The sequence below is a fragment of the Haemaphysalis longicornis genome, unplaced genomic scaffold (assembly GCF_048455015.1).
Source record: "Haemaphysalis longicornis isolate Haplotype H1 unplaced genomic scaffold, Haemaphysalis longicornis Haplotype H1 scaffold_1, whole genome shotgun sequence".
Taxonomy (NCBI): domain Eukaryota; kingdom Metazoa; phylum Arthropoda; class Arachnida; order Ixodida; family Ixodidae; genus Haemaphysalis; species Haemaphysalis longicornis.
The window spans coordinates 26,468,361-26,495,049 of record NW_027526203.1 but is presented as its reverse complement, the minus strand read 5'-3'; the positions used below and the strand labels follow the sequence as shown (position 1 = coordinate 26,495,049).

Below are 26,689 nucleotides of genomic sequence, written 5' to 3'. Positions count from 1 at the left end.
TAACAACTCAAAAGAATACAGAGGCGGCGAAGCAGCGGTCAACAAAGTGACTTGCGTTGGCGAGCGTCGCAGAATCGAATGCCGCGACGTCTGCTGTGCAGGCTTTTATCTTTCCGCGCGAGCGTTTCTGGAACCGTCGATTCACATCCAGAACATTGTAGATCACAGAAGATTATTCTGGGCTAGCCACGTTAGGGCGAAACACTCTGCTTATCTAAATGAGATAGCCCGTGCGGAATAAAAATAAATAATGGAACACGCGCTTCGCATGGCACACAGATAACAGATCCGGGTGCGGCCGGGCATTAAAACAAATAATAAATAAACAAACCCGTATATGGTTCGCGGCAATATAGTCTGCCTTTTCCCGCGGTTGCGCTTTGATGCAATAAATAAATACGGCAGTTTATGTTGTCCGAAAGTCTTCTAAGTGCTATACCCTGAGGTAGAACGCGCTATTCGCCATCTCCATCTTGTATCTGAACACGTCTTATAAGTTTCTTTGGGACTAATGCTACAGGCATTTGTCAGCAGTTGTAGGATATCCTCATAAGGCCAGACTTACTTCGCAACGACTGGCCGGTTGCCGTGTTCATGCCCTGATGTTATTCTGTTTCTTTCGTTATTTTTCGTCATCACGCCTCTTCTAAAAAGGTCAATTTGTGTATAAAATTCCAATTTTTATTGGTATACCGTGCAGAAGGGACGGTAAGTTAGCTTGCTGTTTTACGGACCCATGTATTCTACTTTTTGTCCAAGTGAATTTTTTGTGATGTCTTTCCGATCTAAGGAGGTCACTTCAATGTACATTTTTCAGTTCTAGTTTTGTGGTCCATTCCATCCGGGGACACGTGAAAGTTTCTGGGTATTGTAGCAAACTGAGAAAAGGTACGGGGCCAAGTAAAAACAATAAAAACGACCGACAAGCGGTACCTTTTTACCTCACGGCACCACCACCATTAACTCCCAAGTACTCGCCGCGGTGGCTCAGTGGCTAAGGCGTTGCGCTGTGGAGCACGAGGTCGCGGGTTCGATTCCCGGCCGCGGCGGCCGCTTTTCTGATGGAGCGAAAAGCAAAAACGTCCGTGTGTACGGGATTTCGGCGCACGTTAAAGATCCCCAGGTGGTCAAAATTGATCCGGAGCCCTCCACTACGGCGCGCCTCATCGCCTTCTTTGCGTCGGCGCGTTAAACCCCACAATCAATCAAACAACTCCGAAGTTCTCACACTCTTGACCAACTTTATTTTTTGGAGCAACCGCCAGCCCAATATTTCCCACTCTTGTGATTCCGCCAAGAATTATTGTAAAGGTTCTACAGCTCCGTGATACTTTTCGGATGATATATTTTATAATGAAATCCCGAAGACGAGGAGTCCAATTCTAAGCGTTGAAGAGGTTTCTGGAGATATCTGATCCTCAGGCAGTAGTTCCCGCCTAAACCTGAGCCAGGAAGCAAGTGGCCAGTTTGTTCGCACACTAGTGATTAGCACGTAACTGCCTGGCGGCTGCCATGCGTGGCTGCTCTCAAACCAGAATAATTAATAATGATTAACGTTGGCGCCAATCACTACTCCTGTGGCGGTTGCGCCAAGTTTGGGGGGCCTTACTGAGATATGGTGCCCAGCACGCAATGCTCTCACCAAGGGATGATGATGGTGAACAGAACGAAAGCATCGAGCACTTGTAAGTTCTTAAAATTTGAATGAATAATGATAAAAAGGGCAGACGTTTTAAATAAAATAAATAAAACACTCGCACAACTTGGGAAGTTTGATCTTGTTTACCCCTTTTCGGACAAGAAATGACCGAATAAAATCTAGTGAAGAACGAAATATTGCCGCGAACCATACATTGGGTTTGTTTATTTGTGTTTGGCTTTTACCGCCCGGCTGCGCCGGTCTGTGTTATCTCTGCGCCAAGGGAAGCGCGTGTTCCATTCTTTCTTTCTGTGCCGCATGTGTTATCTGTCGTGATAGGGAGAGCATTCCGATCTAACGTGAACAGCCCAGAATAATCTTCTTGGATCTACTATGTTCTCGATGTGAATCGACGTTTCGAGAACCACGCGCGCCGAAAGATAAAAAGCCTGCAGTGCGGACGCTGGGGCATTCGATTCTGCGACGCTCGCTGACGCAAGTCACTTTGTTGACCGCTGCTTCGCCGCCTCTGTATTCTTTTGAGTTGTTAGGGGAGCACAAGTTCGCTCCAATAAACTTGTTTCTCCTGCAAGACAACTGCGTCGTCCTTGTCTTCGTGACATCTGGTGGAGGTGCGGGGTACGCACCCTTCATGCCCACTGCAACCTTGGGAAGCCGCCAAGCCAGTCCAACAAGAGCCAGCCTCCGCCTGCAAGATTTACCACCCGAGTTCGGTTTGATGCCAGAAGGGCCCAAGAGAAGGAACGCTGCAACCAACACCATGGTACAAGAAACAACGTCGCCAATCATGCTGCAGCAGCCCCGGGAACCGCCATCGTTCCGGGGAGCCCCCGCTGAAGATCCAGAGGAATGGTTGGAGAAGCTGGAGCGCGTGCGGATCTTCAACAGGTGGGACGATGAAGAAACCTTCCGGCATGTTTTCTTTTACTTGGAGGATGCAGCCCGAACTTGGTTTGAAAACCACGAGAGCGCCTTGACCGACTGGACGCAATTCAAAAGCGAGTTCCTTAAGACCTTCACGACCGTGGTGAGAAAAGAACGAGCTGCGATTTTACTGGAAACTCGAACGCAACACCCGAACGAAGGAGTCGTAATCTTCGTCGAGGAAATGAAGCGACTTTTCCGCCGTGCGGACCCTGGTGCCGCGAACCATACATTGGGTTTGTTTATTTGTGTTTTGCTTTTACCGCCCGGCTGTGCCGGTCTGTGTTATCTCTGCGCCAAGGAAAGCGCGTGTTCAATTCTTTCTGTGCCGCATGTGTTATCTGTTGTGATAGGGAGAGCATTCCGATCTAACGTGAACAGCCCAGAATAATCTTCTTGGGTCTACTATGTTCTCGATGCGAATCGACGTTTCGAGAACCACGCGCGCCAAAAGATAAAAAGCCTGCAGTGCGAACGCCGGGGCCTTCGATTCTGCGACGCTCGCTGACGCAAGTCACTTTGTTGACCGCTGCTTCGCCGCCTCTGTATTCTTTTGAGTTGTTAGGGGAGCACAAGTTCGCTCCAATAAACTTGTTTCTCCTGCAAGACAACTGCGTCGTCCTTGTCTTCGTGACAATATGGGCTAGTGCGATCCAGCAGCCTCCCTTCCATTCCATTCCGGGCTATTTGTCAAAGGGTGGTAACAGTTGGCCAGCTTCCATTAAACCCAAATTAATGAAATTAGCTTGAGTATAGCTGATCTTAAGGTTCGAGAGAGGTTTTGATTACAGCGCGGGCACTCAACAGAAGAAGTACCCAAAAGTACCATCCTATCCCCAGTAAGTGTGCGACAATCGTCCATTGCGCGTAGGTGGGTTAAGGGATTATTCTACATTTCCAGGCGATTCTTTCATTGACTTAGTTGTGTCATGGAAGTTCGTGGTGGTGTCACAAACAACCAAACGCCCAAAAAAACGCTTCCAGTAGTCGGAATCGAACCTGGGTCCCTCGATTTTTAAAGTCGACGTCTATCCGATTTCGCCATTAGGCCAAGAAATGACTGGATAAAATCTAGTCAAGGTCAAAATACGGGATACATCGATCTCCATATGGAGCCTCTCTTACATTCCATTCCGGCCAACTTGGCAAAGGGTGGTAGCACCTGGCAAGCAGTTGGCGGCGTCGTCGCCACGGACGCCACCGTTGCAAGGACGTTCTGCACGCCAGGATTTTCGCGGCTATTTCGAATCGGCGCGCTTCAGGATCGTGTCCCTCATGACCGCAGCGCTGTTGCTACTGGCCCTACTGTTGACTGCGTGCAGCATACTGGGAGATCAGCGGCTGATTTGAAAGTTGCCAAGAGCGTTAGCGTGACAGCAGACACGCAAGCGGAAGTGAATCTGTATGTGATATGGTGGTTCTTTAAGCGATTAGGGGTGATTCTTCATTTGGTGCGTGTGGTATGGTCTTAAGAGCGGGTCAAGCTCAGCCCGTGGGTTGGATGGAGTGTGATTTAAGTTGGGTCAGGGGTGGGGTTGGGGTTCATTAGGCATGACTTTGGGTTCGGCTAAGGGTTGGTTTCGAGTTTTGAGTTTTGGTTTGGTTTATACTGACTGGTGACAAGCTTCGAGTGTGCCCCTGTTCTCTTTAGGGGGGGGGGTGTTCTTGTATTTAGTAGCAGCAACGCAACATGTGTGCAGAACGGAAGGGGGTTTATTTAGTGGGCTTGCACACAGGTACACCCTACCTGCAGTCTTGCGCCATTGCTCGTGCGTGGTCCTGGTCGTTCTCGTCGATGCCGGCCATGTGCAGCAGATCGCAGGGCACTTTGCCCAGGCGGCGCACCCGCAGAATCATGCGTGGCGCGTGCTGCAGAACGTCTGCGGCCTCGTCGTGGGTCAGCTCGCTCAGGTCGTGCTCGTTCACCGACAGGATCTCGTCGCCTACCTGCCGACGGGATTACCGGGAAAAAATGGCAGCATCTCCACTCCGTGGATGATGGCGCGGGTGCGGAGTATGGGGACTCGAAATGACATCCAAGTTGCACCCCGAGTGACATCCGATTTGCGCCCCGACCGTCATTCGATTTGAGCCGTGAGTTGCACCTTGAATATTGCCTGAATGAAACTGCAACTTACCCTTCAAATCGAAATTCGCTTGATTTTCACTTGATGGTGGTGTGCGTAGGGACGGACGCGGACGGACATTGCGAGGTCCTAAGGTACCCCGCGCCCAAAACGGGGCTTAATAATACGCGCAACTATGCAAAGGATAGCTCACGAGTAGAAGAAGAAAACTTCATTTTTCAGCAGACGTTGTTACAATGCCTGCTGACGGGGCAGGAGCTAAAGGCGTTGAGTGCCTGACGAGGGCTCCTGACCCTCTAGAGTTCCCAACAGAGGAGTTCACAGCAGAGGACATGTTGAAATCAAATACTCCTGCTTGACAATAAGATAGAGAGAAAAAAATAAGTAAATTAAGAAAAATACAAAAGATCGTACATTTCCAGTAATGAGAATCCCAAGTTATACAATATAAATAAAAATTTTTTTCTGCAATACCTGTTACCAGCACATACAACAGAAGACGACAGATTTCTTCGGATTGTTCGTTATGTCTATGAAAGAATCACGTCTTCACACAGTACAGTTTAAATTCCTTAGAATGAGACACGCCTAGTGATTGTCATATCTCACTTCCTTTTTTATAAACATCACCTTGGTTTCAGTATTAAATACGGTTGCACTAGTGTGAAATTTTAAATTATCTGCTAGGATGTTCAAAACATGTGGTACTTGGTAAGTGGCCAATTTTTTGCCGTGATTAGTCCTAGTTTTAGGTGTAAGTTTTATTGGATGCCGTACACATAATGACGGTTTTCTGCTTCACCATTTACATATAACTTGTGTTTGTGTACCATCTGGATCAGTTTAAGTAATCCAGCTGGTCAGCTCTAACTATTGGATGTTTTGAAAACAAAGGTGAAGTTGGCAGGTCTTGGAATTTCCCTTGAAAATTTTCGAAACACTGTAATATCTTTTTTTGTCGCACAAGCTTATTGTAATTATTTTGTGATGTTCCCCACACCAAGATTCCGTACGTTAGTTTTAAATAGGATAGAGAATAATACATGTTTCTTTTTAGCCATGGCGGTATTAAGTGTGATATTTTATAAATGCATCGAACTGTTTGTGCCAGAGCCATAACTAAGTGATTTACGTGTACTGACCAGTTTAACTGTTCTTGGAACCAAACACCAAAGAACTTTTGTTCATGTACCCGTGCAATAACATGACCTTCGTATTTGAGATTTATATGTTCGTTTAAGGGCTTATTTATTGGGCGGGAAATTATATAGGTTGTCTTTGTGGCATTTAATCCCAACTTGTTTTGTTGTAACCAGTTTGAAAGATGCACCAGATGTTCGTTTACAATAGATTCCAAAATGTTGATTGATTGATTGTAGGGTTTAACGCGCCGACGCAACGCAGGTGATGAGGCGCGCCGTAGTGGAGGGCTCCGGATTAATTTTGACCACCTGGGGATCTTTATCGTGCGCCGAAATCTCGTACACACGGGCGTTTTTGCTTTTCGCCTCCATCAGAAAAGCGGCCGCCGCGGCCGGGAATCGAACCCGCGACCTTGTGCTCAGCAGCGCAACGCCTTAGCCACTGAGCCACCGCGGCGGGTTAGATTCCAAAATGTTCAACTGTTTGATGAGAAAATAATATTCGTGTCATCTGCATACATAATAATATCAGAAGAACCTGGTATATTAACGATATCATTTATGCACACAAGAAACAATAACGGGCCAAGTAGGGATCCTTGTGGGACACCTTGTTTCTATTTCATTTCGGCAGATAATATATCATTGATGCCAACTATTTGATATCGATTATGCAAGTAGTTTTCCAGAATTTTTAATGCGATCCCATGAAAACCACAGCTAGATAATATTTTTAACAGCAAATCAAATAGTATTGAATCAAATGCCTTTTGAATATCTAAGAAAAGACCCAGTTGTTGCGCTTTGACCGCACAAAACTCGGCTGAAGATATCAGGGACAGTCATGTTAAACGCGGTGCGTTTCTACATGAACATAAATTTCTGGAGTTCTTTGGGAATTTTCACAAAATATGGTTGTTGAAAAAAGTTCTGTCCCGCTGGTCACTGACGGTACAACGAGAAAGGACAGTGGCATCATCCAGTCCCTCCTGAAATACAATGGCGTCTCGTGTCCCATGAACGACACTGGGATAAGGGTTGAGGAGTGACTATGTATACGTTGGCCTTTCTGAAGCTCTGTTGCGCTCATACCGCGCCTCACTAATCGGATAGTGGGAATTATAAACAGGCCTATAGGTGACCGGTAAAAAGCGCAAAGGCTCTTGGGTACATTGCCTGCTCCCGCAGAGTCTCGTCACTTCGGGTTCGAGAGCTCTCCTGGCCTCCCGTAAGCCAGCGGTTTTCACGCGAGCGTGTGCTTGTTGTTTATCTGTTTTCACAAAAAAAAAAGCGCTCATGCATCGCACATTCAAAGAATAACAACGATGAATTCTACTAGGGGCTCCTCTGAAAGGTAAGCACTCTGCGACAAATCAACAACACGCACAGGCGCGCGTGAAAGCCACCGGCCTACGGGAGGCCAGGCGAGACCTCGAACAAGAAGTGGCGGGAGCACGATGTACCCATGAGCCTTTGCGCTTTTTATTGGTCACCTATTGGCGGTGAGCTGTTTCAGTGACGCCCCCTGGCTCCCGACGTCAGCTTTGGGACTCCCGCCGTTGTTGCCTGCTACATTATACTTGTGCTGGACAGCAGCTGTGCTCGAGCTTGCCAGTTTTGATACTTGGGTGCTGAAAGGCACTTTATTTATTGGTATAGTTTCCGACGCTTATAAATACCACCAAGCTGTTCCCCGTAACAAAATTATTAGCGGCCCATCAGGATAACCCGTGTTTGCCAGTTTATTTGCAAGGTGAAGGCTCAGAGTTTCCTAATAAGTATTTAGGCTGCGAGAGCTTCAGCTGAAGTATTTTTAAAATTACGCCAAGACACAACAGCCTCTAATACTGTGCACCCAGCAGTGGGAGTCAACAGGGTCAGCACAACACGAAATAAAACGGCTGTTCTTCGTTTTGTTCTTGACTTGTAGCAGGTAAACGTAGACCTGCACCCGGCACTTTCTTAAACGCTTTTCTGCTCCTTCATAAGCCTCATTTCGACGTTTAGGGCTGTTTCGTAGGACTAGAGAAGGTGTTCGTGTGTACATTTTGCTCAGGCTCCTAGAATTCACCTCCTTAAAGGCCGCCTTTTATGACTGCGTGCAAGGACGGTAGATGATCGAAACGTCAATTGTTTATTCATACGTGTATACATTGAGCAGGTTAGTAAGTTGTCGTTAGTTGGACATACCCGCAGTGGTGTACTGGGAAGCGCCCAGCCGGGGTTTTCCTTTTCTTGCGGGTCTCATGCAATACTGCATCAGTGTTGCATATCCATAGGACGGTTCATATCCACCTCACTCAGCGGCGCAACAGACCCCGGCGACCCAAGCAGCATGTACCTTACGTTGTGGAGTCTGAAACATCTACATCTCCAGAGGCCGCTACCTCGTTAGATACGGAAGGGGACCGTACAAACCAGTACGCCGCAAATAGCCTGCTGCCATATTCGGAGATATTATTCGCAGCGCAAAACGTGAAGCACCACTCAGAGACGTTCTGTTTGAAGCTGCAGCTCACAAGAAACACTTACGCGTCCTCGGAGTTATGAACAGGCAAACTCCTGAATAGACTATAAAAAAATTCGCTGTCATTACGCTCACCTGCAGTCCCGCAATGTCGGCGGCGGAGTGTCGGTCCACGCCGATCACGAAGACTCCCAGGCCGTACTCCTGACCGCCCCGGATGGTGAGGCCCAAGCTGCGGCCTTTCTCCACGTTCAGGCTCACCTGCGTCCCAGGCAGTCAGGCCCTTCTTCACCTGTTGCTGCTTCTAGGGCAGTGCATTCGCCTCCACAGTCTACGCTTACAATGCATATGTACCTTCAAACAGGGGAGGAGCCAGGAGGTTGATTCGGTGTCGGAACACCCCCAGAAATATCGTGAGCGCTGCATCCCGAAAAGTTATATTAACGTTGTTTACGAAGCAAGCCCTGGAAGCCCTGGGTGGACAGGAATTTTTATGCAGATATTACGGTGAACCAAAAAGAAAGCTAGCCCTTCCTACTCATAAAACCGAAATACGACTAAGATACTGTTTGAGCGCAGGGGATGTGTTTGTTGTTATTTCTTGCGGCGGCGTGTTCGAGGGCAGGGCTACGCCACTGCCCTCGAACAGACGGTTAACAGACCATCTGTCATGGGATTTCTTGGCAGCTATGATTTCCTATGTTGTAAATGCTTCAGGGCTTCCTATTTTCTTTATATTTTTAAGTGGCACTTGGTTCAACAGAAAAACGAAAAACAACACCATACGCTACCACGAAAATGACTAAACCTTGAGAAAAACTCGAGAATTTTCAGCCGTCTTATCGCAAATATAGGACGGCCAACTGAACAGATCAGATAGCTAAATGACTCAAAGAAGTCTGGAAAGGATAACAAAAGACAGAGGAGGAGAGGCACGCGCAACGTGCTGTTCATTACTGAGTGGAATACTGTCACAGCGGAGCATTTACACTTGGAATAGCAGGAGTTCGAACACAACCAGAAGCAGCAGCAGAACAAAGCGTGCAAGCTAGTATAGATACAGATCCAGTATTAGCTTCAATAGCAGAGATATTTCTGGCAGACAAGAGAATAAGGATAGCAGATACAATTCTGTGTGAAAACCGCTGAGCCCAAGGAAGCGGCCGCATTAGATCCCATCCGTTTTTCTACCTGAACAGAGAAGCGAAGACACACCTATGACGATATTTTGGCTCATGTTAAAGATACGCCTATTGTCAAAAGTAAGTCGGATTCCACCACTACAGCGTGCTTCATTGCCTTTGTAGAGATACGGCGTGCAAAACACTCAGAATTTCAATTTGGATTCAAAACTTGCTGCATCGCGTGGCTAACACGGGCGCCTCTCCGGACATATTTCGCCTCCACGTGGAGTGGGGCATCATTCGCTTTATCTGAGACGCAGGGTGGTCATATTCATTCAAAGATATAATTTGTAGAGTGACGATGCGCTATTATGAGTAAAAGATGCTTCACGGCCGTACGTTCCGGGCGATTATATGGAACCTTCCCGTGGAACTGGCCGTAGGAGTTACAGTTTTCACATGCAAGGTTTGGAACTATTTTAACATCTCAACTTCCTGCGGTGGCATCGCTGAATTCTGCACACGAAGCATTTTAGAGCACGCACAAAGATGTAAGCTGCACAACTACAAACCCGTCTGCTGAATATACATGGATGAACAAACGAGAGGAAATAAGCAGTAAAGCAACCGGTATGCGGAAACTGTTCTACTAAATGTCATTGCCGTACCAGGCAGCCTCCGCCACCACACTATGGTGTCTTTCCTTCCCTCTTTTCGTGCCATCAAATTTTGTGAGGACGGCGGTCAAGCAGCGGAGAAGACAACCGATGCCACCGAACTCACGCGAAGGAGTAGTAGGGGGAAGAAAAATAAACACTTATTTAGCAAAATGACAAGAGTCCTTTTGCTCAATTCAGCTGGCGGTCGGGGTCCTTAGTACACGCGTCCGTTGGTTCTACCCGCCGTCTTCGCCCTTACGCTCAGCCACAGCTGTCTGTTCGGGTCAGAGCTGGAATGTTAAGTCTCCCGCTGCTCGTAGGTATATATATTTGATTCAAGTCTCGGTTATTCTGGCACTCCCAGACCATGTGGTAGAGAGCAGCGCGTTGCTCGCTGTATCTGTACAGGGTGGTATAGAGCGTGGGGTGAATGGCATGTAGTCTCGTGGGGTGTGGGGAGCATGAGTTGCGGTTCTTTTGAGATTGGATCAGCTCCTAGTAGGTAAGTGAGTCAAAATAGCCTGCAACGTTGCGTAATTATATTTCGCTGAAAGTAGTGAGAGGGTGGTGTGCCTAGTCGTCATCCTCCAACGGTGCCTGGTTTGCAAGACTTCGGCCGTAGGGATGAGCTCCTTGATTGCCACGGAGTAACGATTGGGCAGGCGTCCAAATTATTGATAGATTTCTGTTTCGGGGTACTCTGGGCTAGAACCTGCATGGCTCATTGAAACGTTTGAAACGCAGCGTCCAGTTTTGCCCTGCTCCCAGCCGGCTGGCGACGTAGCTGCTACCATCGCCTGGACAAAGCGCATCGTCAGAACCGATACATCGACCGACTGACTACCTTGAGGGACTGCACCCGACGCACGTACAGACCTGTCTCATTGACAGCACCTACGGGAATACAACAGCCTCGAGTTACCTTCTATTTCCACCCGATGTTATGCTGACACGTGTCAACACTAGCTCTTCTGGCCTGTATTACCTATTCGACCATTTGTAAGCACGAAACTGGATTAATTATTCCAGAGCCTTCTTCCACGGCTCCGTTGTACGCCCTGATGACAACACCGGACCGTTTTCGGGATAAAATTCGTCTTCAAACGCCGACAAACCTTCTTAAGATGGAAGACTACCTAATAGGTATAAACAGAAGCAAAAACGGACTGCATAGACTCCCAACCTTATTATTTAGGGCATTGAAAAGGAGGTCATTTTGGTCAATAGTCATTTAGGCAAAGGAGGTTGAGTTGAACTTCCGAAATTTATTAGGTACCTTCTTACGAAGCCTGCGCTAGCATCTCCTCGCGTGATATTTTTTTATGCTACAGGAAGCTTTAGCTCTATCCGAAAGACAGCACCAAGTAAAAAAAAAACATTGGATGCACGAAGTAAAGGTACTTATTGGACATGATTGGAAGAGAAACTGAATGATGGTGCAAAAAAAATAAAATAAAATGTGAATAGTAGCGATTTTAGGAACGAAATACTCAAAGGTTTCAAGAAATAACATAGTTGAAATTTGAAATTTTCATTGTTGTGCAATACGCGGCAAATGAAACGTGAATACGAAAATATGAAATATGAACACGCAAAATTGAAAATACTCTTCGTTGAGGTCTAGTATTGGCGCGCTGTTGGTATAATCGGAAAGCCACATTTACGGACGTTGCTTTTGTAACTAAGCCACGCGTCATTTTGACTTATATAGAAAGAAATGGCGCTATTTGCGTGTTTTGATCATATTTTCCTGTTTGCGTTTCATTTTCCGCGTATTGCATATTCCATGCTTCAACACCTATGCAATCCCTGCTTCCTTTTTCTGCATGCGGGCTCATAGCAAGTTTGGTATATAATATTTGTTTCTTCTTTGTGCCGTCGGCAACGTTCTAACCGTGAGCCACGAGCGTTACGTTCAGACTTTAAGCGCTGAAGCTTTCCCCGATGGTCTGCGTTTCTTACTTTCCGCAGGGCCATTTTATTCAACTTTCAACTTTAATAACATATGCGATGTCCGCCGTCAATTATCACAAATTAGCATGTCATGTCGAGATTCTTGCACTTCATCTTTAATGCCTGATAACTCTGTAGTTGTCAAAAATGTTCTTCCCATCTTCCCACCACAGCTGCACACAAAGACAAATTTTAAACTTGTTTTTGCAGTTCTGTCATTATCGAGTCAAGGCGTACGTTTTTCAGTCTGCTTGTCTGGTCACAACTGAGCACAGTTCTCGAAAGTGGGTTGTCGTCATCTTAGCGGAAGCGTCAAGTCTTGACAGTTTTCCATTCCGCGGTTTCATGCAACTCAGACTTCGTTTTTTCTCCAGCCGAATTTTAAGCCTTTCTTGCCCAAATTTTCCCCGAGTTTAAACTTTGGATTCTTCGTCCCCTTTTTATGTTTCGCACGCTAAAATGTTTTGCGGCCGCAAAGACTTCGTCCGTAACCTGCTTCGTCATAACATCAGTTTACAACATCACCGGTTCGAGGACAAAACTGGAGGTATCTCTCATACTGTACGAAGCTTTTGCAGGTTTCAAGTTACCTGAACAACTTGACAATTTAACGTGAATTGAACGTACATTATCAGTTTGAACAGAATAAAATGTTACTCAGTGGAAATGAGAAGTAATATCGCTGCTGCTTGGGTTCTGCATATATAAGACTTTGGCCATACATTGCTCCGTGATTTCTAAGCTGATGTGCCTGTTTCTAAAACTGTCGCCTAGCGAACAACAATGTGAGTACTGCCTACTACAGTACAACATTTCCGTGAAACGGAATCAGTCTCTTTCGTTGGGTTTGGTAGCTGTGTTGACATTAACACGCTAGCAGCAGCGCATGTCTTTTTTGTATTTACGTAATGTACGTGTAATTTAATAAAGCGATGGGCAATGCATTTACATTAGTATTTTCCCTGTAACGTTTGAGATACCCTTACTCGTAACACGTTACACACGTCATTCCATAACCCCTGCTGAAATATCTAGAACAGACCGGAACCGGGACAAGAACTCCCTTTTTGCTGCCTTTATTTCTTCCCTGCCCCCACACACCCACACACTTGGCTCCCAGCGAGCTGTCTTCAACATCGTCGAAAGGAAGAAAAATCCCTGTTTACCTCGACAACTGGCTCTTTCACATTGCAGGCATTCCAAGAAATGTGCACTAAACTACCTTCACAACAATGGTGAGGGCACTACTAAAGCGCTGAAGGTGTCGACAGAGACACAATGAAATCAAAGCGTATCAAGAAAGTGTATTTTATTAGAATTGTGACGAGCAAGACTTGGTTTTTGTTGACACCTGAGTCTTTCATCACGCCCGTTGAAATACAAATTTGGGTTTTGGTTGGAACTGTTGATGTTAAAAATTTTGATTTGGCCTTCACTTATTGCATGATCTTCCTGTTTCCGCGGAACAGTTCATGCATGTCATTAATGGTCACAGATGTGGTGGATGTTTCAACTCAGTAATCCTCACTGGATGACGAGAATGAAGGCGATTAGAATGCCCGGCGAGTGAAAAAGAACGTTAACGAAGTAGATCGGTTCGTGACCACAGCAGAGCTTCTCCATGAAGCCTTCGCGGTGGACTTATTAGCGACTACGCTGTAAATATACCTCTCTTCCAAGTAAAAATATAATTACCGAAAAGCACAAAGAGTAAAGCCAAAGTAACATTTGTTACCTTTTTGAGAACGGCAACGATTTCGCGGGGAAATCGCCAAATTTCTTTAGTGTGGTACTCTACAGTGAGGTACTCACATTGTTCTTTGTTTGCGAAGCAACGAGGGCCTAGTACGTTTTTATTTATTTAAACGCAACGTATTACGTATTTCGTAACGTTTTTTTAAAGACGATAGTCTTTCTTGGGCTACATAAACCCGAAAATGTGTCTGTCTGTCTGCCTGTCTGCCCGTTCATCCGTGCGTCCGTCCTTTAACTTCAGCCACCCAGCCAATATACAATTTTTGAACGAGAAGTTTATACAGGCAATACTTTTCCAAACCACTAAATCTGGAAACAAGTTTCAAACTTGTCAATATTGTTCAGCGAAAGAAAACATTAAGAATAATTGAGCCAAACATCAATACATAAGTGCTATTTGCAATGTTGTTTTAAATAAAAATACTTGGCTTCGTTGATTTTTGTGACAGAAAAATAAGACGCGTTGAAACAATTTTTTGGCCCAAAACACAAAAAAGCGCTCGCGCGCGAGCCGTAAACGTCGTTGTGGCATTGCAAGAAGTCCAAGCGTAACGAAAGGTTGAATTAGATATCGCGCGAGCAGTGGAAAGCGGAAAATTTGATTTGACCTAAGCAAACCTACACCGTGTTTATCGTGGCAAGAGCGATACGGGACGGGGAGTGCGTGCGAGGTGGCGGGAAAGAGGAGAGAGGAATTTACTTTGTAGGGGTTTCAGAGGAATACCGTCTTGGGACGACATTTGCTTCGAAGTGCGCAGATACGCAGCGAATTTTTTTCGGGTAACGTCTACAGCACGGCTGGACGATCACAGCGAGCAGGCCCCATCAAGCGCCCGCGAGAAGGAGCACTCGCGCACTTCTGGTACCCACCTTGTGTACTGGCGCCCCCCAGTGGGCGGGTGGCGAAGTCGGCCTTCCATCGCGCGTCACCCAGGCGTAGCTTCCGTGGCCGCGAGATGGCGAGGCGACGCTGAGCCGCAGAGTGCGGTGGCTCTCTAAAACCTGCACCGCGTAAAGCACACGGTGGTGTACGGGATTTTTAAAAGATATACCAGACAGGAAACTGGCGCTGAAACCGCGCGTCACCACGGTAATTATGAAAAGAGTAGAGTTTTTCGCGTTGCTTCATACCTGGGTTGGCTTGTAACGTGTTAGCAATCGTCAAAATACGTAAAGGGCAGCAAAATTGACGATGACAGTATTTATGCAGATAAATAGAGAAAAAAATCGACGTAGCTGTAAAATAAGCTACATTTATTTCGCTTTCTGTTTGCTTTTGCAAATGGAGGAATAGATGAACAGTGCATCCTCTGCGATTCTGACGGGCGAAGCCAGCTGTTAGAAAATTCTTCGAACTTTCGCAATACCTCACTGAGGCGTATTTTAATCGTTTTGCTATTATATTAAAAGAAAAAATTATGATTACAGTCCATGATTGTGATATATATACGACAAAATAGTTGCACCGCGGTAAACTCATAGCTAACCGACACTCCCAGACGCACTGCGTCGGTGTGGTTGCCACATGTTGCCAGATTGGCTACTGCGATTGTTACAGCTACAGTGAACTAGAATACTTGGCTAAGTATTCTAGCTTACTATAGTTACTGCGGGGTGTGGTTAATAATAATAATAATAATAATAATAATAATATTATACCGTATTTACCCGATTCTAACGCGCACCCGATTTTCCTGGCAAAAAAAACGAAAAAACTTGCACCTCCGATTGTAACGCGCACGGAACTTAGTGACCCAGAAAAACGAATGCGGGAAAAATGGAATGCGGGACGATTTATTTCCCGAAGTAATCTCACTCATCTCACTCCTCGTCGCTTTCCGCTGACCACAACACCTCGTCCTCGTTGCCGTCAAGAGCGTTCGCGATGCCACACTTCTGAACGAACGTTCAACCATGGTCGATGGGATCGTGGCCCACGCCTCGCACGCCCATCCCGCAAGCTTCTCCAGAGGCGCATGCTTCAGCCGACCGCTGGTTTTGAACGCGTGAGAGCCGCTGCTGCCATTGCTGTTATCAAGTGCGCAAGTGGAATGATTTGACGATTTGTGTGAACGCCGATACAAAATCCTAGGCGCTTATGCTTCCTGCGTTAGAAAAATTGTTGCTAAAAACTTTAATGCCATCTTGAGATGGCGATGGCGATGGGTGGGACGAAATTTCCGCTGTTTCGGCAGTTTCGGTTCCGTATCCGATTCTAACGCGCATGCAATTTTTCGGCCTATTTTTCCGGAAAAAAGGTGCGCGTTAGAATCGGGTAATTACGGTATTAATAATAATAATAATAATCCTCGTGCCTACCCAAGCGCAAAGGCCTCTTCCAACGAATTCCAGCTCATCGTAGTATCCGAGAAACAAGCGTGTTTTGTAAATACCGCCTGTGGGAGCTTATCTTGACCCTTCTCTTGGTAACAATTGTTCACAACAGACATTTCGTCACACCTAAACTATAGACCCCTGAAACGCCCATTACTCTGCAGTTGATTGGGCGACAACCGTTACAATTTTTGCTGCCGTCAAATAATCCTTTTAGACGGAGTCAATCACCGTTCCCGAGCAGGGTTTAGCAACCCTTCTTTTGTTGTTTTCTCTCTACGCTATTGGCGGCTTTATTCCAACTAGAATTTCCTAAGCCAGTGGTTCCACACTACGATGGATGTGCACAGGAAACGATCTGGCACGGACGAATTGCTGCGAGTCATCACCAGAAGAGAGATGCTGCCGCATGACATGTGCTCAAAGCAATATCGTGTATCGCCTGAACGTCAACGTGGTTTGCTCTTCTTCCAGGCTTCTATGGCATGCGGCAAAGACTGCATAACTCGGCTTGTTGGTCAAAAAAGCCGCAATGAGTCACGTGCTTTGCGCTATCGCTGCTGATAATAGAGAGGAACGGGCAAGGGGAGAAAGACTTCACACTCTAACGAAGCTTTTGTGGACCAGTTTGATGACCTGTGATGTTATAACCACTGATGATGGCGCTTCACTCCCATTTCCCCTCAGACGAATGCCGAAGATCACCACAAAAAGGGCAAAAGGCTGTACTTTCCTGAAGCAGCAGCGTGATTTTTCGACATCCCAAAGAGATGAATCGATCGGTCAAATATTTTCACGATAAACACGTCCCGTAAATGAAGCGTGCAGCCTACTCCTACTGCTGCCCTTAATTCTTTGAAGAGCATTTTACCGTTATCATAATTTCAACCATTGCAACAACTATATACTGCCACACTTAACTGATCGTTTGCATTCAGCAGGTCTTACTTGCCTCTCTCTTCCTACTGCAGATGATGACCCATACGCAGCCTTCTTGCCGACCAAGATAAAAAATTTTAAAGAAAATATGGCCGCAGTCATGTTATTCCTCTTCGTTTAGGGTGCTGCCAAGATTTATGGATGTTTTTCTCTTTCAATAAGCGCGCCTAATTTTAAAGACGATAGTCTTTCTTGGGCTACTTAAACCCAGAAATTTTGGTCTGTATGTATGTCTGTCTGTCTGTCTGTCTGTCCGTCTGTCTGACTGTGACCCGATTCAGCCACCCGGCCAAAGCAAAACAATGCCTGCGCAATAGTCTTATATAGTCACAGCTAAATCTACCCGTCTATGTCCGGTGTAATGTTCATACTTGTCAACATTGTTGAAGAAGAACAAGACATTACGCAAATATGAGACAACAAATCAATACAGAAGTGATATTTGCAGTGTTCCTTTATAAAAAAATGAAACATGCTTGAATTTGCGAAATTAAATACTTCATCAACTGCAGAAAAAGAATTCACTCCGCCGTCGCCTGCTGTCGCCCGCGCCACTATAGCTTCTGGCGCCATTTTAAGAAATCAACCGGCAACAGTTACGCAAGGTTCCACTAGATAGGTTCCACGTTCTGCTTGCAACGCACGTGGAGTAGGGAAACGCGGTTCTATAAACGCTGAAGTAGGGCGCCTTGATTAACGCGCGTCGTCGCCGTACGGCAGCGTTCGCATCGAGACCCCCGGTTTGGAGCAGTGGGGCGCGGCAAATTGAAAATGATTTAAGCAAACCTTTGGCGTCTTTACCTTGGGAGGAGCACGACGCAAGAGGAACAACATGAGAAGTGAGCGGGAAAGTGAAGGGAGGCATTTACTTCGCAAAAGCCGATAAAGACTATCGTCTTTTGACGGCATTTGCAACGAAAGGAGCAGATACGCGGCCAATTTTTTGTGAGGCGTTCTATTCACTGTAGAACTGCAGCTGCATGCTCATTTTGCTTACGGCGAACGCTCGCTTTTAACCGTTACTACCCGACCAATCATTAAATATATGTGCCTGCTTCCGTGCATGAAAAAAAAATACTTGTCAGCACTCGGCATTAAACTAAGGGCTTACGGCTACCGAAGCCGGCAATTATGAACAAGGGCCTACAACTCCGGTGACATTAAAAAGAAATTTTGCCATTTTTTGCATACATTTTGTGTCATTATGAGGCAGAGGAGGCCGGGAAAGCTTCATTACGGTTCCTTATGGTTCCATGTTTTGACTACCGTGAAGGTTATTATGGGTGTAAACGTATAGAAAAGGGGAGCTGCGCTAAGGTCACATCTAGGTATGGTGGATTCGTTTGTGAGGGATTGGTCGAGTGTTAGTAAACTGAGAATAGCTAGACAGATTCGGAGGTCATATGGTGCGGAGAAGGCAAAACTACTGTACGGCATACGGTATGAAACAGGAAACTGCTCCGCACCAACTTAAAGCACAAATTCACGTAGGGCATCGGACATGAGTGATTAGCGGATCCCCGTATATAAGTGCTACGAATCGACGTTCACAGCGGAAAAAGCCTTTACCACAGCTCCTTGAGCAGGCATCCTGGACTAAGGACGCTTATTACAAAATGAAATACTTTCCCTTGCTGCCTTAATTTTTAGTTATTCGTTTTCTTTCGTCCTTCTTTTCTTTCTCGTTTGCCAATCAGGCGGTTCGCTTTCCAAGTTTATCGCCCCGGTGACTTTCCCATAGAAATTATTATTTCGGTCCAAAGTCGGCTCGAATTCCAGAAGTTGCGTCATTAGGCGATCGATGACGTATTTCTTGCTTCCTTAATTCCGCATGGCCGGAGCTTTCGGATGAGCCGCTCTGAACACTGCTATGACTAATTAAAGCGCGCCGCGAACCATATTTTATGCCTCCCTGCCGGCCACGTTTTAATTGGGTGCTTAATATTCCTCACTCTCTAAAAGGTCGCAGCGGCGGAGTTTCAAAGGCTTCTCGAAGTTCTGTTTTGAGTCAGCAGTCAGCAGCTCAGTTTTATTCAGCAAGTAAAAGGATCAAATGGACTGGTGCGACTGGGCGGAAGGGGGGGGGTCCAAGTGGCTGTTGCAGCTCAAAAAATTCCCGCGTTACGCCAAAGGAGGGAAAGACCGCCCACAATTCTACGCACTTCGCTCGAAGTCTTAACACTGATGGTATTGGGGGCTCAACACATGGTTAGGGGTAAGGTCCAAATCTACAGTCGTCGTAATGGAGCGGCTGTAAACGTTATGGCCTCATCCCATTTCCTATCCTTGCGCGCCCGATTTTACATCTGGCTTCATGTGGCCACAGCGGGCTCTCGAGGCCAATGTTTCTGTGTTTGCATCAGCTTTTACATATTGTTTTTCTCTTTCTTAGGGAACGTATACATTTTGTGCAAGTTTTGCGTAACAAAAGATTGTAGTGCGGTATTTCTAATTTCCTTCCTTCAGTCTGGGGAGAAATGTAATCACTGCTGCCAAGATTAGGAACGTTCAGTTTAGTGATTCTGCAACTACCTCGAATGTTTCCCTCAGTGCCGTGGTTTTCCTTAAAATCAAAACAGGAAAAGCATCGACTTCATCCAAACTGACACTATGGAAAAAACAAAACCCCAAGAATTAATGGTGAGTCCGACCAGTTGCGACGAATGGGCTGCATTTTTTTTTTGTGCAACATAGGCTGCAGTTAAAAGCCTAAGATCTGATGGCGAGCTTGAGACCCGGACGCTTTTGTGAGGCTGACCAATCTGCGTGAAATTGAAGGATGACAGTAAACTTCCCCAGAGCTGTTGCGTGTGGTCGCACCAATTTTTAGCGCGGTCTAAGAAACTCGTCACGCGAAGCATTCCACTACAAATAACCTTTTAATACGTAAGCTAATATCTAGGCAACGTTGACGTGTCGACGCACTCAAAACAAAAAAAAAAGCTTCTCCAGCTAGAAAAAAAACCAAGGTAGTACGAAATGAATCGGTAAGTTTTTAGGGCGTCTCAGTAGTTGTGACGTCAAAGGAAACCACGCATTTATATCAGACGAAGCACGGCCCGAAGCAAATTAGGAAAGTTACGCTAAGCGGTGATTCCATTTCAGTAGCGGTATATCCGCCTCAATGGTCTGACTAACGACGTCACAAAAGAGCTGTAAATAAGTGATGCACAAGACATCGGTCACATGGTAGCAGTTTATTGCGCAAGTACCGTTGTCTGGAACCACTGATGTACAGAAAACACGGCGAACATTTAGTAACGAGCTCAGGAGGTTATGTGCGGGACCCGCTCGGTCGGGAGTACGAGGCGACCCCTGACCTGGTCAAAATGTATGTACCAGACACGCTCTCTTGGGAGTACAAGGTGAACCTTGACCTGCTCAAAATGTTATGAGCCGGATACGCCCTTCCGGGAGTACAAGGTGATCCCTGACCTGGAGTGCGGCGCCCAGGTCGAGGTCCCGGAAGGAGACATGGTTGGCGGCCAGTATGCGGTCGCCCTGCATGAGGCCCGCCCGGTGCGCCGCCGACTGTGGGTCCACGTGGGCCACAACTAGACCACATCCTGGTTCAGCGACGAGCACCTCGAACCCCAGGCGACCCGCGTCCAGGTGGCGGCTGGAGGGTGACCGCTGGAACGTCACCGTCCGCAACGAGTCACGCCACGATGACACTCCAGACATGGCCCTCCACTCGAGCCAGCTCCTCTGCGCCGACCGCCGACCCCAACAGACACGGTCATGAAACATACCCCGCCAAAATGCCTCGAACGACGTCGGTTCTGGCCGAGGACGCGAGAGATACGTTCTAGTTGAGTGACAGACCCAACAAACGACCGAATAATCAGCCTCCGATCCGAGACAAAGCCTGCAGGTAACTTTTCTCAACGTCTAATACAATGTGAGTGTCTGGCGATTTTCTTCGGTAAATTTCTGTTCCACGAAGGGTTATTGACATGGTGGCACTCCCAGAACTCGGGGACAGCAGTAAAATGCATCAGTCCGGTTGCATATCAACGAAGCCTGTCTTAGAGAAATTAGCACAGAAGTAATTTCGCTGCTATCATTGTTCCTTGAGATTTCTTCGTTACCTAAATCTCTGCCTCCGACACTGCACTTATCTCGTATTCTGGATTTTGTAGGCAAATCAGACGGCTGAATACTCTGATTATTAGAGTCCTGTGAATGAAGGTCAGAGAAACGGCAGCTTAAACCGAGACAGTGGTAGTACAAGGTTTTACGTAAGGAAGCGATGTCATTTAATTTAATAAAAAAACTCGGAGAAGCGGACAAGGTCCTTGGAGAGCTGAAGTATGAGTAATCTTGGGCAACAAACCTTGCCGCTGAATTGACATGTTGAAAAAGTAACATACAATAGCTGGGAAGGCATTTTTTGTAATTTGCTAATGTGATTTGCGTAGGTTGCTCCATCAATAAACCAACGCATCAAAAACACATTATTACTGGATATTTGCTCTGTACAATACACAAAAAGAAAAGAAAAACGGGCTATTACGTACAAAGTCCTAAAAAATAGCTCCACAAAAGTGCAAGGAACAAACACACAAAAGGAAGACAAACTGAATATACAAACGACAGCATAATGATACCATTATCCGCACATCTTTCATAGAAACGGTAAAAATTTCGACATTGCGTAAACAGGAGAATTTATTAAGCAAGCATGGCATACAAAATTTGTCGTTTCTTTACCGTAAGTAGCGCGGTTCACTAGTCAGAACTGAAGATGGGGATGTGGTGTCCATTTGTATTTTTTTTTTCTAAATTACGTGTCTAAATATTTGTCCGGGTATTTCGTTATTTGAAATTTGAAGGAGCCATGCAGACAAAATAGAAGCTTGTTTTATTCGAAGTATTTCATGTTTTGCAGTGTACCCAGCGCTTGTCCGGAAGCAAACGATGCTTTATTAACCAGAAATTATTGAATTTAAGTTAAAATTTTGATTCCCCAGCCAAATCATGTGCTTTCAAAACATCTGCAATGAAATCACAAGAGCGTGTCTTCAAGCCAAACCTAATGTGCTGCGGAGCCTGGTTTACCGCTAGTCAACCTAGATGGCGCCACTATACCGTGGCTGGCCGTTTTCTGCCTTTGGTTTGTTTTTGACCGTGTTTGTAGCCGGATTGCTTTTGTTAAGGCAGCAAGTAATCGTTTCGTAAAAGACGGTGCTCGCTCGACAAATAAGGTCCCGTAAGACGCCATCACTTACGCCAATCCATGTGTCATCTGAGACAACCCCAAAGTGCCGCTTGCTGTTCAGCAAAAACTAGCATAGTGCGCTCAGTACCAACAGCAGTACGCATCGGTACCATCGGTACTTCTATGTTTAGGTGTACTTTCGTAACTTCCACCCTTCTTTACACCACCATTGTTACTGCTATACAAAGAATGTGCCCTAAATGTAGGCGCAACTTTAAAGCTTGTTCGGCAAACTTATCATCCCTGACTAATTTGCGTATGCCTTTGCTGGCCTTGGCGAATCACAGAGCTGACGCATATGACCACCGATGTTGCATACATCCAGTAACGTTGGGTAATCTCGTGGCTACGTAGCTATCTTGATAATGGTAACCCATTGAACCACGTAAGCTACAGCGATTTTAAAATACGCGACAATTTCCGTCTCTGAATTGTCAATGGGTCTGCGAAGAAGTTCAAAAAAGTTACATCTTCAAAGAAACAAAAGACGAAATCAACTAAGCACTTCTTATAATGCGGTTATCTCAGCTTGCCCAATTCGTCCTCTCATCGTCATCATCAACGTTATCCTTGGGTCCCTTGGATGCTTTTTCTTCTTCCATATGCAGACAGCCCCGCGTCCGTCTCACTCTTCCCACTAGCCCTGTGCTAACGCCTTTGTAGTAAAAAGTATTCACTTCTATTTTCCCGCGATTGCAGTGCTTGACCACCATGTTTTGTGACAGTGCCAGACCATCACAGGTTTCATTGGATGCCCGTGTAGGCGTTACTTTCCACGCATGGTAGAGTAGCTGTCTGTATATTAGATTTATAGAAAGATATATAAAAATTGAGTACCACTCTATCTTTCAAATCTTCAGGTTGACGTTAAAAATGTAGCCCATTGATCTGAGGCGAACTTGATAACAATTAATCCTGTAAAAAGGCGCCTATAGTTTGTTTACGCAAATCCCAGAACACACTGATAAAAAGATGACAACAAGCAGCATGGAACAAAAGCCTTGATTCTGTGAAAAAAAGAGAAAAGAGCAAGACTAAAAGAAATTACAAAGAAGGAAAAAGCAAAATACAAAAAAGAGTTAACAAATTATTTCACATTTAGACGCTGCCTATGGCAATCTTCCGCCGCAAAGTTCGGGAAAATTTGGGCTCTTAGTCAAGTTTTACATTTTATTACAAAAACACATTTTCTGAGCTTGAGAGAACATTATTTAGAAACATATGCACCACAAGTAGATTAGGTATAAAAATTACTAATTGCCTCCGACGAAACTTCTCGTAGAAGGACGTCGCTATAGTTGGGCGAGGTGCAAGGGCACACAGGCGGGGATCCGCCACGTGAGATATGAAGATTTTGCCCGGTTTCCAAATTGTTTTTTTTAACAGAAAATTTTGATGAATCTGGACATTACTTTCATCAGAAAACAATATAAAACATCTCAAGCAAATTGAAGAGGTCGACCGGGTGCCCTTTGTTTTATTTTAGCTGAAAATTAAACGGGTGACCGTGGCTCTTTCACGCCCCCTTCTGAAGCCACCCAAACGTATACGTTTGTGTGGCTTGCAGAGGGAAACTATATAGTTGCATCAGGCAATCATAGGTGCCCTATGCAACACTAATGTAGCTCGCTGACCGTGGCACATGGCCGCAGCGGTGTACTGCAAGGCGCTTTAGTAAACAGTCAATCAACTCAACTAATGCAGTCAGTCAAAGAGTTCAATCAATCAATCATTCAATCAATCAATCAGTTAATCAGTCAGTCAGTCAGTCAGTCAGTCAATCAATCAATCAATCAATCATTCAATCAATCAATCAGTTAATCAGTCAGTCAGTCAATCAATCAATCAATCAATCAATCAATCAATCAATCAATTTTTAGGGCGCAAGGATTCTGAGGGTAAATCATGAGAAATCTGTGCGCGTACTCTGAATCCTATTTGCTTTCGCACAATCTTCCTCCTTTACCGCAGACAAACCCTCCAACGTTTTCAAACCCGCGGGTGCCACCCAAGTAGCACTTGGTAGGATTTGGTACCATGGGTAGCACTTGTAGGATATAGTCAAGGGAATATCTGTAGCGTTGACGGAAAGTGAATACGAGGTGGGGGGGGGGGGGGGGGGGGGCAGGGGTCTGTTACAGTGCGGTTCATGGAACGAGGTGTCAACGCCAATACTTTCAATGTGAATATGACTGAACTGGTATGGTTGGGTAAACCAGCCATAGCCGGAACTCACCCGAAGCAGAGCAGGGGGCCCACTGTCAGTGCCTTGCAGCCCGCTGCGACCCGATATGTTCGCCAGCCCCTTCCATTAGGCCCCGTCGCCGCCGCAGCCCCCAGTTAGCTGTGCCCCAGCTGGGGTGACCCGATATTTCACGGAGGCAGTCTCTGGAAGACAGGAGATGTCTTGGATGGGGATCTTCTCACTGTATACGTCGTTGGCCGCCTTGGCAGAGAGAAGAAAAAAAGCCATTAGGCTTACGAAAGAATATGGTGGGCAATGGTTGGCACCGAATGTGGTGTGTGCCAGACTTACAGGCAAACATTGCTCTTTTCGCACGTACACACATTACGAGTCTCGAGAACCCCCATCCACAATCACCATCATCATCATCATCATTACCGTCGTTGTCGCCATCGTCGGCGCAGTTTATGGAGAGCGCGCTGTGAAACCGTAGATTCTCTGGGGCCACGCGCCCTAACCCTTTCCCTCTATTCCCTCTGCGCACCCGCCGTTCCCTTTGTTTGGAACGAAAGAGCGATTAGATGCTTCAGTTATTCTTTGTCGACGCGATGGTGCACACGCAATTTGGCAATGTAGCCGCGTACAGCTTGGGTGTGAAAAGCTTCCACGTAAAGTACACGCGCACAAGCACATGAATACATATAGGCATAAACACACGAGCGCACATGCACAACGAGGCGTTGGCTTCCCCTGGAAAGAGCATCTTGTCCGGTGCGCTACTTTTTTTCGTATCCGATGCTGAATAGACTTTTATTGCTTTACGGCATGGATGCGGTCAGTGTAGGCCGTGCAATCAGCACGCAATAATAAAGCCACCTCTTTGTAGAGCTATTGTGAACTAGAAGTATAGAGTGGTTCAAACGGGCCCCAAAATGTGAGGCAAAAAAAAAGGGTCGAACTGTTTAGGGGTGCTGCGAACGTTACCCCTCCATCGTATGTACAGTACTGGGCTTCTACGCAAACGACCCGGGTTCAAATTCCGCCTGAGCCTCTCCTTTTTTTTAAATATTACGTCATTAGGCAACAAAAGTGCCTGTGCATAAATTATTAAGTTGGGCTATGTTGTGCGGTTGTTAGTGGAGGGGTTGGCCATTTAAAACAACCAACACATAACGCATTTTAAAAATACCTACAGGGCAAAGAGAAAAAAGGACACATACTAACGCATCGGCCATATGAACTGGCTGGAATTACTACTGCAGCTTCCCGGCCTACAACAAACACGTACATGCCGTACACGTACACTTGCCGTTTTGTGAGATGCAGCCTAATCAGGCACATATAAAACCATGGCAGATATCGTTTCACAGAAAGGGCGTCATCATTACATTATTTTATTTAAATTAATGTATACCGCTACCTTCATTTGTAAGCGACGTGCATGAATTCAGCTTTGTACGCCTTTAAAAAGGGCATGAAGTTTTGCTACAGAACACTGGTTACATGGCCACCTTAATCCCGGCGCACGCAAAAAGGTTGTTTGGTGTATTTTGAGATGGCAACAAAACAGAAAGACCAGTTATTGATTCGCAAATGGGGTTAGCTTATGTTATCTTTTTCCGCAGTAAAATAAAAGGCACTGGCTATGTTACAGCTCTAAAATTTCAACCAACTAAAAAAGAAAACAGAACTGCCCTGGGGTAGGAGAGGGAGGGGATTTGAACCCAGGCCTTTTGCGTAAGAGCCGAGTACATCATCCGTTGCGCCACCATGGAGGGGGTGACGCTCGGAGCGCCCCTACACGGTTCGGCCACTTTTTTTGCCTCACATTTATACATCGGCCCATGGGGCGTTTGAACCACTCTATCTTCTAGTTCACTCTAGTAGAGCAGACAGGCACACATTGATTGCATGGCTTTGTTGAGTACTCTAAATACAAGCAGTAAATATTTTGAACGTAGAAAATAATCTTTTATAACCACTAACTTAACCGCTTTGCGCGCCCTGAAAAACTGACTATTACTCGGCACCACGGCGCTCACTCTCTTTCGCAGTGGCGACACCTTTGGTTGTTTCGAGCGTCAGGGCATAGGGAGGCATATTAGGAGCAACATATACGCTTTGGTTGTGTGACGTTGATGACAGAGACATGCGCTGCCTTCTCCTTCGTCCAAAAAAATTTTTCGCGCTTAAAAGTCTTCTCAAGGCATGTCGGTGTTTCACACAATTTTTTCTGTTC

At 46.0% G+C, this 26,689-nt stretch overlaps 1 protein-coding gene across 1 annotated transcript in view; it reads right to left on the bottom strand.

The window, feature by feature from the left end:
* Positions 1-20,728, bottom strand: part of LOC144160159 (uncharacterized) — a 114,972-nt gene extending 94,244 nt beyond the window's left edge. The window contains exons 1-4 of the mRNA XM_077691766.1: positions 20,480-20,728; positions 14,642-14,773; positions 8,416-8,541; positions 4,332-4,531 (exon numbers count right to left, since the gene is read on the bottom strand). Of these exons, the coding sequence (XP_077547892.1) occupies positions 4,332-4,531; positions 8,416-8,541; positions 14,642-14,773; positions 20,480-20,728 (707 nt within the window). The remainder of the gene's footprint in view (positions 1-4,331; positions 4,532-8,415; positions 8,542-14,641; positions 14,774-20,479) is intronic.
* Positions 20,729-26,689: the final 5,961 nt, after the last annotated feature.